We start from the raw sequence: 15,490 nt of genomic DNA on the forward strand, positions 1-15,490 counted from the left end.
TAATTAGTAAAGCCATGTCAGGGTGCTCTACAAGGATAAACACGTGTTAGTTAATGCATGGTGTTCATTGAGAACTTTGGCCTGAAGGCATACTGTAGTTAAAAACTGCGTAATCATAAAAATAGCACAACATGTCTTAAAAGATTTCTTCACGCAGAGAATTGTCAATATACTGTGTAAGACACCGAAATTTGAAATTTTTGTTAAATCAGTGAAATTTTACATCATTGTAGTGTTGTTCATCACGGATTCTCAGGACTGATGTTGGCAGTCACTTGTTTCCCTTTTCACAATGGAGGAGTTCAATCCTCAAGCCACTCAATCTGCCACAGTGATGGGAAGAAGTTCTGTTTGAAGATGACTTCCTACTCCTTCTACCATTGCTGATGGGAAAATATTACTATGTAATAATAAAATGTAGTCACCTTGCAAAAGTAGTGAATACTTAAAAAAACACATTTAAATATCTAGGATCAGTGGTAGCCTAAGATGCAGAATTGGATGTAGAGTTAACTCACAGAATGCAGTGTGGAAGAAGCAGCTATCAGGAATATAGTATGATCAAAGAATTACAGTGAAGGTTAAAAGAAAGGATTTTTAAGACATTGGTAAGACTAGAAATGATACTTGGAGCTGAGACATAGTCAGTAAATGGGGTGCATCAGAGAAAGTCAGAGGTGGCACAAGTGAGAATGTTGAGATGCATGTGTGGAGTTACAAAAAAAGGACACAATAATAAATAAGACAATCAGAGTACAACAAAAGTAGGAGAGATATCTAAGAAAGTGGTATAGACATGTGATGAGGACTTACACTGAATATATGGGCAAAAGAGTGATGGAAATGAAAGTAAAGGGAGGAGAAAAGTAGGGACTCTGAAGTGGAGGTGGATTGATACAGTAAAAGAAAATTTAAAGGAAAAGGGCCTGACTGGGGAGGAGGTGCAGAATCCAACTGTACTATAAAGGTTGTTTAGGCACAGAAGTGGGGAAGGATGAAGAGGAACAACATGAAGAAGAAGAATAAAACTTAAAAATCCTTATAAATCATGATATTTTAGTTGTTCTTGCTTAAAGCATAAATTTTAAGCTATAGAATTTTCATTAAAATCTGAAATAGATCCATTTATGATACACAACAGAAAACTTATATAAACCCATTTTAATTCTGAGTTTATATTGCAAGAAAATGAAAACCCTTCTGGAGGAACAATATTTCCTTTGCTTATGACATATGACAGGGCTGATTATTCCTTAAGAGACTGTAACATGCTATGGGGAGCTCTTCCACCTAGGTGATGGGATTTTACTTTAATTTTCATTGGCTTCTTCTGTTAACTCAACAAATGTTTTGATCAAAATGGATTGTACGTCCTTTATTCTTTTTATAACAGACATAGGGACTGACAGTGATCACAGTTTTTTCTTCATATTTCCATTTGGTTTAAATCGGGTCTAGCTAAAGTTTTAAAATTTAATTCTACTATTTTCATTTACACTTTGAATGTTTTTGTAAACTGACAAATTTAAAATGTTCCCACAATTACATTTACAGTTTTGAGGAAGGTTTTTAATGAAATGTTGTTTTTAATTGAAAGTTAAATCAGCATTTTTTCATTTGACAAGAGCATACTTTGCAATTCATAGTGCTACTATTATGTGTTTCTTTTACTCTAACAACTTGTTTAAGTTCATGAATTCAGCAATAGAATTCAGCATATAAAACACACAGTTGAAGAGAATTGCTCACACTTACATTTTCATGGTAGCCTTTTCCTCCACTGAATCGTGGTCTGGTAGTTGAAGGTCAAATATCCTTTTCATAAGCAGATGAGCATATTTGTTGAAATCAAGCTTTGAGGAGGACTCCATAACAACTGCATCGTAGGAATGTGGATCCAGCAGCACGGTGACATTGCGTCCTGCAACATGCACCTTTAACAACACAAAAACGGACATCTTTAAATCTCTAACCCCTTCAAAACTCTGTTTAGAGTAGAGTCTATAAAGATTACATACAATACATTTCTAATGCACCTACTTGAGCAAAATGGGAAAGTGCTGTCCTAGTTCACTTATAAAGGAGAAAAACGCAAAAGAAGTTTTTGAGTAAGAGTTCAGTGCTTCTAGAATATGAAAGACATTTATTAGTGCTGTTCTCAATTAAATGAATATGCAAACCTTTGGTGGATTTTTGGAGCTTTCAGTATTTCTGACAAATTACCTCCTATTTCTCTTTTCTTTCTTTGTTCTCTAGATAGATAGAGTGAGGAATATTTGATCTTTAAGTTTATCTTTCAAGTATGCATTGTAAGACATCAAAAAGGTTCCAGGCCACATTTTCACTTGTCTTCTACTGCTGTATTGATATACTGACTAATCTGTTTAAGGCATCCAAAGAAATGCTCTCATTCTTAGTAAAATCACATGGACAAAGGAAGCACATATTATTTGCTGAAATGTTCAGCCTGTGACATACAGAAACAGATTGAGATACCTTTTTCTCTTTCTCTGCTTGTACCTGTTTTTTTTTTTTGCTCTGAATTTATCTTTTCTTTATCTGTTTTATAAGGAACTTTTCAATGTGCTAAGTAAAATCATTTTTAAAAAACACTGCAGAGTATTTAATCTTTAAGTGTTAATTTCTCTTGATTACTGCAATAAAAATGGGTATTTTTCCATTAGTATTTATGTAAGCAGCTTTAAGCATAATAATTTCAGAAAATGAAGTTTTATTATAAAAATGAAAGCTGAGAAGGACAGTCGGGAGTCTTACCCAGCCGAGATACCCTCGATGTGGAGAGACAGGGGGAGACAGCAATCAGCGTAGGGCATTATCTCTCCCTGATGACTAGATGGCAGCCTCCCTGGGTTGCAGCAGCACCCAGGATTCCCACAAGGCACCTTGGGAGTCGGAGTTCTCTGGCACAGCACTGTTGGGTTCCGTGGGTGCCGCCAGGGCATGCTGCGGGTACTGGGTAGCCCTACTTTGTTGGGCTCCCATATCACTCAGAAGTGCTCCCTGGCCAAACCTGTGGGACACCTGAAGTACTCCCAAGTTTCATATAAAAGGAGCTGCCTGCCACTGCCCTGGGAGCTTAAATCAGGAGAAGGAGGACGAAGCTCGCTGGGAGAAGCAGATGAGGCAGAGAAAGAGAGAAAACCAAAAGAATTGCTAGATGCTGCTAGTGTCTTGTACTTATGGTAGTAGAGTGGGAACTGCTTTACAAGGAAGAGCTTCCCACAATAAAAGTCTTTGTCTGTTTGAGACTTATGTCTGAACCTTTGTGTCAGGTGTTTGGGGAGCTGAAGCACCCCCTAGTAGCCACAAATTAAAATAACTTAAGGCAAAATATTAGCAAGAAATGTTTGGTATTTATTAAGTGTGAGTACACATAGCAAACTAATCCTGTTGAAAATAGCTATATTGAAAGAAAGGTAAAACAGGGAAATATAAGCAGACTTAATAAAAATAAAATTCTGAGTTTCTTACTGTAAAAATGTCACCATGTTTCTTCTTCATTTGAGCCAGAAATTTAGCTGCATCTTTTCCCAAATGTATGGCATGTCCCAGCCAAGGTATATAACCTTTGTCCAAGGGAGGCTCATTTTTCCGTCTGCAATTAGGGCAAACAAATTCTCCATTAATGAATAGTTTCAGCACAGAATTTGTCTTTTATGCCTTCTATGACGTTAGTATGCTATGCATCAATTTGACAGATTTTGTCTGAAGTTTTTATTTTGAACTCTCATTCCCAATAATGTACTTCCCAGAACACATCTCCATTTGGGATTATTCTGATCTTCTGAAATAGTTAATTAATGAATTTAATTTGTTGCAATATGTTTGTGACTTTTACTCATTGCTGGTCTCTTGTGACCTGGGGCCTCATGCATAATGCTGTGCGTAGAATTCACACTAAAACATGGCATATAGACAAAAACAGAAATGTGTGTACACACAAAAAAATCCAGATGCATAAATCTGTGTTATTAAAGTAGAACGTCATAAACTTCATCTTAAAATCGTTTAATTTAATTTACTAGTTTCTCAAATCCCGTGGTAACTAAAGTAGCATGTTAAATGCTTCATATTCTATGTGTTCTTGCAGGTACTCTGTGTGTGAATTGCTACGTGGTTCTTAAATGGGCTATCTCTTACGCTGACAGGACACAGAATACATCATGTTCATGATATTACAGCTCTCTGAACAATTCAAATACTAAGATATATGCTTGATATTTTCATGATCATCATGTATAAAACACTGAAACACAGTGGTGCAATGGTAGCATTGAGCTGGCACACCTTCCAGAGATTGTTCCTGCCTCCCACAAGATGCTTGTTGTGCCATGCACGACACTCGATAAAATAATTTATTGCTGCAGTACTGTCTCTTTCAGGTGTACTAACCCCCAATACCTGTCCTTCCTTTTCTTTCTCCAAACAACCAATCACCACACAATTGGCTCTTTAATAAATGTCAAAGCCATCTTTAAACTTATAATGCCGATTCTTCAAAACTTTTAAGGAACATTGAAATATCTTCATAGTACATATTCCATCCATCTATCCATCCAGGGTTGCGACAGTCCCAGCAAGCATACAGCGAGAGGCAGGAACAATCCTTGAACAGGGCACCAGTTCAGCGCTACCGCTGTCTACTGTGTCCACACATTTAATTATTAATGGTATACATTATTTAAATGACATTAAAAATGTTTCTGTTTAATGTAATATGTATACTTTACTGCATTTCATCTGAAAAATGATATCAAGAGCTCCAAGAAGGTAGCATCTGGAAATCTAAATCAACTTAGAAGTCAGTCGTCATCATCTGTAAATACATGCTCTCTTTTATTGAATTGAATTCCTTTATTGTTTTTGTATGGTACAATGAGATTCAATATGCAAATCCTACATAAATGTATTTTCCTATAAAATGGTGAAATAACAATAATAAAAATAGGATAAAAACTATGAAAAATATACAATATGAAAGCATAAGTGGCTCAGGTTGTGCAGTATTACAATTGTAATGCAAATTTACAGTGAGGTAATTGTACTTATAAGTACAAACAGTTCTACTGGGAGCACTTGATGGACTGATTGAGTGCGTTTAGAGTTCTTGGGGTAAAACTGTTTCTGAACTGCGAGGTCCATACAGGAATGGCTCTGAAGTGTTTGCCGAATGGGAAAAGTTCAAATAGACTGTGCCCATGGCTGAGGCAGAGTGTGCTAGAAGCTGTATCCCAATAATTCTCCTTGCTCTTGATGCAATCTGCCATAGAGGTTTCCGATCAGCTGCTGTATAGCTGTGATTCCACACTCAGATACAGTGGGTTAAAATACTCAGTGGTGTACTGACAGTAGCAATGCTAAAGTGGTTATGGTATTTGGAATAGTTTGGCCATTCCGTGCACCATTATATGGTTACAGGTTGATTAAAATCAAATGCTGTCAACTAAAAAACGATATGCGGTTAATTTTAGTGTATTTGATAAAGTGAATCTTAAAAATAAAGGGATACCACACAGAAACAGTAGCATTGCTTTGACACTGGGGGCCGCCAGTTTGCAAAACCCAGCCGAAAACTTGCGTACGCAGTGGTTTGAGCTGGCGTGAGAATGTGTGTGGCTTTTTGCCAAGTTTAGTTTTTATACATAGCGATGTGAGCGTGGAAATGGGTGCATGCAACATTTTTGTGCATATGCACTGTTTATATATGAGGACCCTGGTGTTAGGTTGCCCCCTGCAAATTCAAAAATAAAATCCATGCCTTGAACAGTACATTTGCACTGGTGTTTATTTTCACAGATAAAATAATGCAATATTTATGAAAAACATATGCCATCATCATTATAATAATACATTTAATTTAATAGGTGCTTCTTAGCATCTATAGGTACTTGCCATCATGAGCTGACCAATACACAGACATCCTGCTCTCTAGATAATTTGAAGTAAGCATGTAGTTGGTAGTCATTCTTGTTTATTTGGTTGCATTAACCCAATTAATTCATTTGTATTAATTTTGGCAATTCAGGATAGACATCAGTACACAAATATATCAAATTTGAATCGCAGCCACGCTTACTAATCATGGGGCCAGAAGGTAATCTCACTGTAGTTTATAATAATGACCCTAAAAATCTCTATACATGGTCTTACCAGTGTCAGTCAAAGCCCATGTGAAGCCTTAGGCAAGGTTAATCCCCCCAAAAGAATACAGCTGTGCCACAATAAATGCATAAACAATGGATGTAAAAATACAGATGCCGCTGTCTAATCCAACAGACCAAACTAATGTGCAAAGTGCATGCAAAGTATTAATAATATTTGTTTTTTCTAATATTTGATGGAACCATGGAAAAACTAGTATGTAATGTCAAAGCTTAAGTATCTTCTGAATTTGAATGGGCACAATACAGGAAGATCAAGGAGAGTGAGGGTATGAAAGAGGTGTAGAGACAGCAGCAAAAACCACTAAAACAGCATCGGAGACTCTGAGCAATTGATACTGTATAGAGAAACAAAGTATGCTATGGCAAAACTTAAAAATGTACTTGATCAGAGCACAGCACACCATGTCAGGTATGCAAAACAAACAGAGTCCGATGCATCAATCATTTATTTTGAAAGAGAAACAGCCAGAGAAGGAGAGAGGTAGGGAAATTATTTAATAACACTATTCTGACATTTAGTTATATTCTCAATATCATATATTTTTAGCTGTAATATAAGAAAAAATATGAAAACAAAAATAAAAATGGATTAATATTATATAAAAAATAAAACATTTGCAGGTTTTTATTTTCACTAGTTTTCCCACTTTGGTCACTCCTAATAAACTTGAACATTTGTTCAGCATACACAGACAGGGCCAACTGAGTGATTGTACGAGGTCATCTGGAACAAAACTGCTGAGCCTTGTAGCTGAAGCAGAAACATTGACAGCATCTAAGAAGTATCTGGATGAGGAATCGGGACAACTTAGCTATTAGCAAAACAAACAGGCTTGATGGACTGAATGGTCTCCTCACGTATATCAAATTTGTTATATTCTTATGTCCAGTAGGTGGTTTGTCAATAACAACATACCACTCAGATATGTCTGTAGTACTAGGATGTTGTACCATGTTAGTCATTATGAATGTAGTGAAAAGTCAAGCAAAATGACACCTTTTATTGGCTAACTAAAAAGATGACAATATGTAAGCTTTCGAGGCAACTCAGGTTCCTTCTTCAGGCCTGAGTTGCCTGGAAAGCTTGCATATTGTCATCTTTTTAGTTAGCCAATAAAGGGTGTCATTTTGCTTGACTTCTCACTACTCAGATATGTGAAATGTAGAGGACTGTAATTCTCAAAAAGTAATCCCCACTGCTCTGTGAAGTAACAGGTAAGTTGTCAAAAAAATGCAAACACCTGACAAGTAAGCTGAAACATTTTTTACTCACAATGTACATCTAGGATGGCCCATAATTTGTTTTAGTTAAGGCTTTGTTGATCAGTACATTTAAACATCAGACTAGAATTTTATTTCAGTGTGCAATGCTTTACAGGTTTATGGACTCATCTATTAAGCTCTGTCACAATTACATCTAACTGCCATCACATATGAAAGGATTGGAATTCTGTAAGTGATCATCTGTTTCTGATATCCCTGCCTTTTGCCCAAGAGATCAGTGAATAGCAGCTTTAAATCACTCACATTCAGAAGCAGTGGGAGAATTTGCTTTTTATGCAAAACCATCACACGTATATGATTCATCATCACTAGAACTGCAAATTATAATGTCAGTCAACAGCAATTTTCAGTCTCTTTTACTGGCCCAAATGCTGTCCAACAGCCACCCTCCCTCTGTATGGATGTATGGAATGTCTTGTGCCTGCCTGTCATGGGAGTAGTGTGTCGGATAGGTCATTATACTTCGTCAAAGGGAGCGCTCCCAAATCTCATTATCCCACACCTTATCAGGAATACCGGTAGAACAGTTTATACATTACGTACAGCAAGTTGTTCCCTGGATTGTCATTTTCTCTTTCATTCCACATCATCTGTTGCCACTGCATTTGGATCGTGTTAAGGACTCTGTCGTTAGTGTTTATTGTTAGGTGTTATTGTTTGTTATTGCTGTAGGGGTAGGGAGGGTTAGCGGTTTGTTATTTTTATTTCTATTTTATTTAATATATTTCATTCTTATTGATTTAATCCACTGTTTAAGAATTTCTCAGTGAATGACTGTGTGTGGGTCGGGCCAAGGATGGGTGCATTTCAGAGGTCCCGAACGAAAAAATAAGTAAATTGCCATCTCTCCAACGTTGTGAATTGTGCCGTGATCACGACAGCTACAAATGAGTGGTGCGAGGCAGAATTGATGGCACAAATTTGCATGAGGCAAATAAAAGAACAGTGAGCTGCATGGAAAGAAGAGGCGTTGAAGTTTGGCCACAAAGGTAAACAGGAAAGTCCATTTTTATTTGCACAATAACCCTTAGAGACCAATAGTCCTTACTTTCAACCCCACAAAACTTAAATAATTTTAGCAAGTTTCATGCTTTACAATTGGGAAATCATGTCAAAATTAATTTTAGGGGAAAATTGCATAAAACTGTATGAGAAACAATCTTTGCTGTTCTGCTCCTCACTGCCGACTAGTTTTAAAAATGCAATGCAAGATATGTTTGTACTTTGTATTGCACCATTGCCTGTGTTTATGCTAATGTATGTAGTGTTTCCATGAGCAAGATAAACAGCTTCAAAAATATAGTTTTTAGGAGTTTTTTGCTTGCTGTTATAGACTTGTGCAGAGCTTGCCCCTTCCTATATGCAGATCGTGTACTGCACACGGGGCCCCTTGGGGGTTCACAGACCCCCACGACTCACTGGACTGGCAATTGATCGTTTTTCTCACTTGGTTGGTATCAGATAACTCCTCACATGACCCTAATCTTAAAAATACTGTAACTGTGCCTATCAAGTAATATCACTGACATATAATGCAAAGCGTCATCCTTCTCAGCTTGACTCCATTGGGGCTATTGGTGTTTCTTGAATCATCAAATTCATGTTGTTGACCATTACCTATAGTGATAATTTTCCATTAACTAGCCGAGAGTTGGCTTCAAGTTAACACCAGTGAGGAGCACAGAAAAGATAAAAAAGGCAAATACACGAAAAAGCAGTTCATGCTGCATTTGCAGGTGTGTTCTACTGTAAAAAACTAAAGTGGCCTAACTTCCAGTAAGCTGGCTAACGCTGCCTCAGTTGCCACTATGCTAAAGCTGCTGATTTACTGGAATAACAGAAGCATTATGTGTAACACTTTTAATATCGAGTGTGTAGCAGATATTATCTGATATTTACAGTGCCCAGTTGACATATGGTTAAGGATTTTTTATTACTGCCATATAAATCTCAGGAACTATGGGGGTGTTGGGGGTATGGGTTTTGTTTATTCTGCTTAAGGTCCCAGTTTGGCTAGGTGTGGCACTGGTCTTGTGTTATTCCATAATGGACATCATCATGCAGTCAGTAAAATAACTGTTGTTACAGCAATTAAATAAAAGTCTTGCCCTGGATTATTTTATTAATAGTCCTATCACCATTCTTTCTTTTCTAAATAAAGTGCTGCAGTGCACAGTTACCTGACAATTAATCTGTCATGCCTTTCTGGTTTTAAAACTATGCATAACAGACTAAACATAGCCTTGCAGCTGCTTATAATAATTATTGTTCAGTTACTACACTGCTTGACCTTTCACCTACTTTTATTACAGTGTACCGATTTGGTTTCATTTATTTTCCTGAATAATATTTCAGTCTTAATGATGTACCTCTGACATAGTATCAACATTGTCTGTGTAGCACCCAGCAACATGTGTCATTTAGCAAACAGAAACATTCATACTGTATATATTTGTTGCTTTAATAATAATAATTCTTTGCATTTAGATGTTCCACACAGTTTAGTGCCTGGTCCCTTTTTATTTATCATTTACCTTAATCCCTATGATCTTTAAACAGCTTTATACTCCATTTCTATGATTGTGATATTAACATCTATCCCCACACAATGAGCCTACTTGTGATTTTGTACTAATTTTGCTAGTTGATTATTTCACCCGTATTAAGGCTTAACTGAGCCGACAACAATGTGAAACTCAAATAGAATGAGTTCTGTTTATAGGTATTTAAACAATTCTCAAATCTCACAGCTATCAACTCTTGAAATATCTGTCAGTCATCTGAAATGATGAATCTGAATGTCAGCTAAAGCTCAAACCTATCATTTCATTTTAAATGTGCCTCAAGAATATTACTAGATGTGATTTCTTTCAGTCCAGGACTGTGTCTCAACTGAGATGATTGCTCACTGACTCAGCAGCTTAAGCACTCTTATAGGGTTTTATCTCATCCTGCATGTTCAAAATATGTTCAACATTCAGCAGACAGGGTCTTTACCAGTAATAAACTCTGTGGAAGTACATTACTGCCTCATTCGTTTTTCTCTTTTTTTATTTCTTTTGTCTCATTTTCTTTATTTTTATTGGTTTTTGACTTTTAAAGATCTACTTAGATGTAAAGTTCATGCTATTGCTCCAGCCACATTTTCTGATGTGGTACGTTATTATATATGAGGTCTTCTGATATGGAATTGCTTATTGTATCCCACACAATATCAGTTTCATTAGTACTACTGGGCCCAAATCATTAAATATTATTACAAAATGAGCTAAAGATAAAATTACACGAACAGAAATTGTAAGGGAAAGATGCTACATATTTACCAATTTTCCAGAATTCTGTTATCCCACTGGGGACAAAGAATAACTGTCATTTTTTTGTTAAATGGGTTTTGCAAATTCTCATAAATTTGTGATTTGATAATTTTTATAAAGAATCGTTTCCCATGTGGATCACTGTAGATGGACTGAATGGTTTCAGTTGATTTATATTGAACAGTTTTAACAATTTAACCTAACATTTTATTTGCCTTTTTTTAATCACTTCTGCACTTTGCTTAGATAATGAAAATGTTGTGTCAACATAAACATCTAAATCCTTTTCAAAGGTTACTTCCTACAGGGCAGTGTCTCTCATTTTCTATGTATACTTGATGTTCCTTTTGCTTTTTCTACATCTACAATAAACTGCAAGTTTTTGCCCAGTTCTGACGCTCATTCAAGTCTTTCTGAATTATTTTTGCTGCCTCTTCAGTGTCTCCCATTGCTCCATTTTTAGTATTGTATGTAAATTGCATTATTATAATTATTAATATAAAATCAGAAAAAGTAACAGTTCAAGTACAGACATTTATGGGACCCCACTGAAGACCTCATTTCACATGGAGCGATCTCTTCATATCTGAACTCTGTCTCCTGATGGTTAACCAATTTGAGAACTAGTTTTATAGGTTACCTGAGATTGTGTACAGTTTCTAGTTTTAGAACTTATCTTCAGTGTAGGATTGTATCAAAGGCCTTTTGAAAGTCTAAGTAAATTATGTCATATGTTTTGCTTTTGTCAACTATTGCAGCTTCTTTTTCTACAACAGAATAATGAAAAATCATTTACTTGATATAAACAAAATTCTAACAAGGAGTCCCAATTTCTTATACAGAGGTGGTAGCTTTTCCTGATCCTCTGTTACTCATTTGAAGGTTCATGTGATTAGCAGTACCTGACTCTAATTAACCTCTTAACTGATATAAAGTAATGGTGTATTTATTTGCACCTCTACAGTCTTTTTTGTTTTTTCATACACCGTGGAAAGTATTCTTTACATGAAAAAAATGAACTTGAGGTTTATATGGTAAAACATTTTCATATAGGTAGAATATGTTCTGAGCATAGTGTACTATACATTTTTGGATGGTGTAACTCAAGTACTAATTCACTAAATTTCACTGGCAAATTTTAAGAGCCATTTGAGTTTTAGGTGAATTCCAGCTGTTCTGCTTGGAGATCCTAAAGTTCAAGCTGATAACAATAATAGCAAATATAACACCTCAGATGTTTACATACGACAGCATGCAAAAGTTTGGGCACCGTTCCTTAAAATGTCTTTTACTGTGAATAGTTAAGTGAGCAGAAGATGAACTAATTTTACTTCCTTAGAAGGCTGGCATCCTTCAACATCTGCAATAAGATGCTGCAGATGTTCTATCAGACGGTTGTGGCGAGCGCCCTCTTCTACGCGGTGGTGTGCTGGGGAGACAGCATTAAGAAGAAAGACGCCTCATGCCTGGACAAACTGGTGAGGAAGGCAGGCTCTATTGTTGGCATGGAGCTGGACAGTTTGACATCTGTGGCAGAGCAACGGGTGCTAAGCAGGCTGCTATCAATTATGGAGAATCCACTACATCCATTAAACAGTGTCATCTCCAGACAGAAGAGCAGCTTCAGCGACAGACTGCTGTCAATGTCTTGCTCCACTGACAGACTGAGAAGATCGTTCCTCCCCCAAACTATGCGACTCTTCAATTCCACCCGGGGGGGGTAAACATTAACATTATACAAATTTAATATTGTTTTTTGTATCAGTATGCTGCTGCTGGAGAATGTCAATTTCCCCTTGGGATTAATAAAGTATCTGATCACCAAAAGGCATAAAGTTAAAGATGACATTTCTTTTCTGTATTTTTGCAAGATTAGTGTGTTTTTGCTTTGTATAAATTGTACAATGAAAAAGGGAAATGAGCACCATGCAAACATTTGGGCACACAGAGATATTTGAGGTCTCATAACTTTTCCCAAGGTGGTCTGCGATCTTAATTAGCTCGTTAAAGCTATGGCTTGTTCACAGTCATTGTTAGGAAACCCCACGTGATGCAAATTGCAAAGATCTATAAATTCCCCAACTCCTCACACTTTGTCCCAACACTCAGCAGCCATGGGCTCCTCTAAGCAGCTGCCTAGCACTCTGAAAAATAAAACAGTTGATGCTCACAAGACAGGAGAAGGCTACAAGAAGATAGCAAAGTGTTTTCAGGTGGCCGTTTCCTCAGTTCGTAATGCTATTAAGAAATGGCAGTTAACTGGATCAGTGGAGGTCAAGTTAAGGTCTAAAAGACCAAGAAAACTTCCTCAAAGAACTGCTCTTTGGATTGCTAGAAAGGCAAATAAAAACCCCAGTTTGACTGCAAAAGATCTTCAGAAAAATTTAGCAGGCTCTTGGTTGGTGGGGCACTGTACTACTGTGCAGCGACACCTGAACAAATATGACCTTCATGACAGTTGGCAAGAGAAACCCTTTCCTAGTTCCAAGCCACAATATTTTGTGCCTGAAGATTTCAACTGAACATCTAAACGAACCTGATGCATTTTGGAAACTGTGGACTGATGAGGTCAAAATATAACTTGCTGGCTACAATGTGCAAAGTTATGTTTGAGAAAAAAAAGGGGGCAGGATTCCAGGAAAAGAACACCATGCTATTAAGCACAGCGGTGGATTAATCATGCTTTGGGCTTGTATTGCATCTAGTGGCAAACATCTAAACATGACACCATCTGTAAAAATAAAAAATTAAAAAAAAGTTAAACGGACGGATCCTACAACAAGATAATGATCCAACACACACCTCAAAATCTACAATGGAATAACTCAAGAGGCACAAGCTGATGGTTTTGCCATGGCCCTCACAGTCCCGTAACCTAAACATTGTAACGGCCAACCCCTTACCCAGCCGGCAGCTACACCTCCAAGACCCGTGGCCTGGATAATTTACTAAATTTGAATCTAACTATCAAGCCATACCTCTAACAAATTACACTTTTCCCCCACAATCGACGGTGTAAATATAAACACACAAAAGCAGGAATGTAAAATTATACTGATTAATGTATTAAACAAGACAAATGCAAAAATAGAAAGATAAACATATATAAATATAAATATCCCTCCACCACATCAACAACGAGACACCACCATATATAAATACAACAAAACCCTCCCTTGCCCTTGTAACATAACACACAACACGAATAACAAAAAATGATGATATACGGAATGATTGTGAACTTGAGTCCGGTTATAAAAACTGTCCTGAAAACGGTTGACTGAAGTAGCAATAAATGAGTCGTTTGAGTTTCCCGGAACAAAATGGAGCAGCCTCACCGTGAATCCTCGGCGCGTGGTGGATGATGAAGTCTGACCCCGGGGTCTCTCTTGATGAGGGTATTGAAGTAAGTCCGGCGGATTGAAAAACAAACTGGATGAAAATGTGCGATATGGAATAAAGCAGGTACTGATGGCTCATGGTCGTGAAAATGAAGTCTCCTTCTCTCCTCTCCTTCCTCTCTGATTACTTAAATAGTCCTGTGACGGCTGTAATTGATTAATAGTGAACAGGTGTTTTCCAGGTTTGAGGCTGTGGTCTTCTTCCATCATCCGTCCCCCTTTACGGGGACGGTATTTACTGATACACACAGACAGCAAACGGGACAATGGAAATGACGCACTCCGTACTAACATTTGACAACACTAACTATGTAGCCCCTCTACAACATTATTGAAAGTCTGTGGAAAGATCTCAAAAGGGCACTGCATGCAAGATGGCCCAAGAATCTTGCAGAATTAGAATCCTTTTGCAAGGACAAATCAGTGAAAGACTCGTAGCTGGTTACAAAGAGTGTTTAGAAGGTGTGATACTTGCCAAAGGGGATCTTACTAAGTACTGACCATGTTGGGTGCTCAAATGTTTGCTTCATGCCCCCTTTTAATTTTTGTGGTTTTTGTACCTGTGAATTACAGAAATAAAATGTAATCTCTTTAAAATATTAAAGAAATGTGTCTTCTTTAACTTTCTGTTTTTAATGATCATTTTCATCTTTTGCTCGCTTAACTATTCACAGTAACTTTGCATGCCACTTTATTCTGACATGTGCATTCAGGACTTTGAAAAATACTTTTGTGTTTGCAATGCAATCCTTCAGCTCTGAAGTTTTAAAGTTCAAAAATTTCCAAACCAGTAGTCAAAGCAGCTAAATTCTAACCACACAAAAACATTGATTAGAATGTATGCTTTTATTAAGTTACCAGTGTGTCTTTTGTTTGAAAAATAGCTTTTCTTTGGCAAACTTTAAGCTAAGGAGCTTCTGTTTATGAGTTGGGGGTACCAGTCTCCCCATCCTAAGTTCATCACTAAACAGTTTGTGCTTCTAGTCCTGATCTTCTCATTTTTAACTTCTGTCTGTCTATTTTCTAAACCTGTTGTATCCTGAGCAGGGTCGTGAGGAAGATGGAGTCTATGCCAGCACACTGGGCATAAGGCAGGATCAATCCCTGAACAGGGTGCCAGTTCATTACAGGTTGAAGACACAGACACACACATACAATTGCCAATTTAATATTGCCAATTCACATAACCTACATGTCTTTGGACTGTGGGAAGAAACCAGAGCACCTGATTTTTAATAAGCTAAATGAGTGAGTTCATTATTGCAAAATGCACATACTTATGGATGAATGATTCATTAATTCAGTG

The 15,490-nt window shown here is 37.0% G+C and overlaps 1 protein-coding gene across 1 annotated transcript in view; it reads right to left on the reverse strand.

The window, feature by feature from the left end:
• The window catches only part of ptgis (prostaglandin I2 (prostacyclin) synthase), a 76,106-nt gene that overhangs the window by 49,698 nt on the left and 10,918 nt on the right, over nucleotides 1-15,490 (reverse strand). The window contains exons 2-3 of the mRNA XM_028811736.2: nucleotides 3,493-3,616; nucleotides 1,756-1,934 (exon numbers count right to left, since the gene is read on the reverse strand). Coding sequence (XP_028667569.2) covers nucleotides 1,756-1,934; nucleotides 3,493-3,616 — 303 coding nt within the window. The remainder of the gene's footprint in view (nucleotides 1-1,755; nucleotides 1,935-3,492; nucleotides 3,617-15,490) is intronic.

This window comes from Erpetoichthys calabaricus, chromosome 10 (genome assembly GCF_900747795.2).
Source record: "Erpetoichthys calabaricus chromosome 10, fErpCal1.3, whole genome shotgun sequence".
In the NCBI taxonomy this organism is placed as follows: Eukaryota; Metazoa; Chordata; class Cladistia; order Polypteriformes; family Polypteridae; genus Erpetoichthys; species Erpetoichthys calabaricus.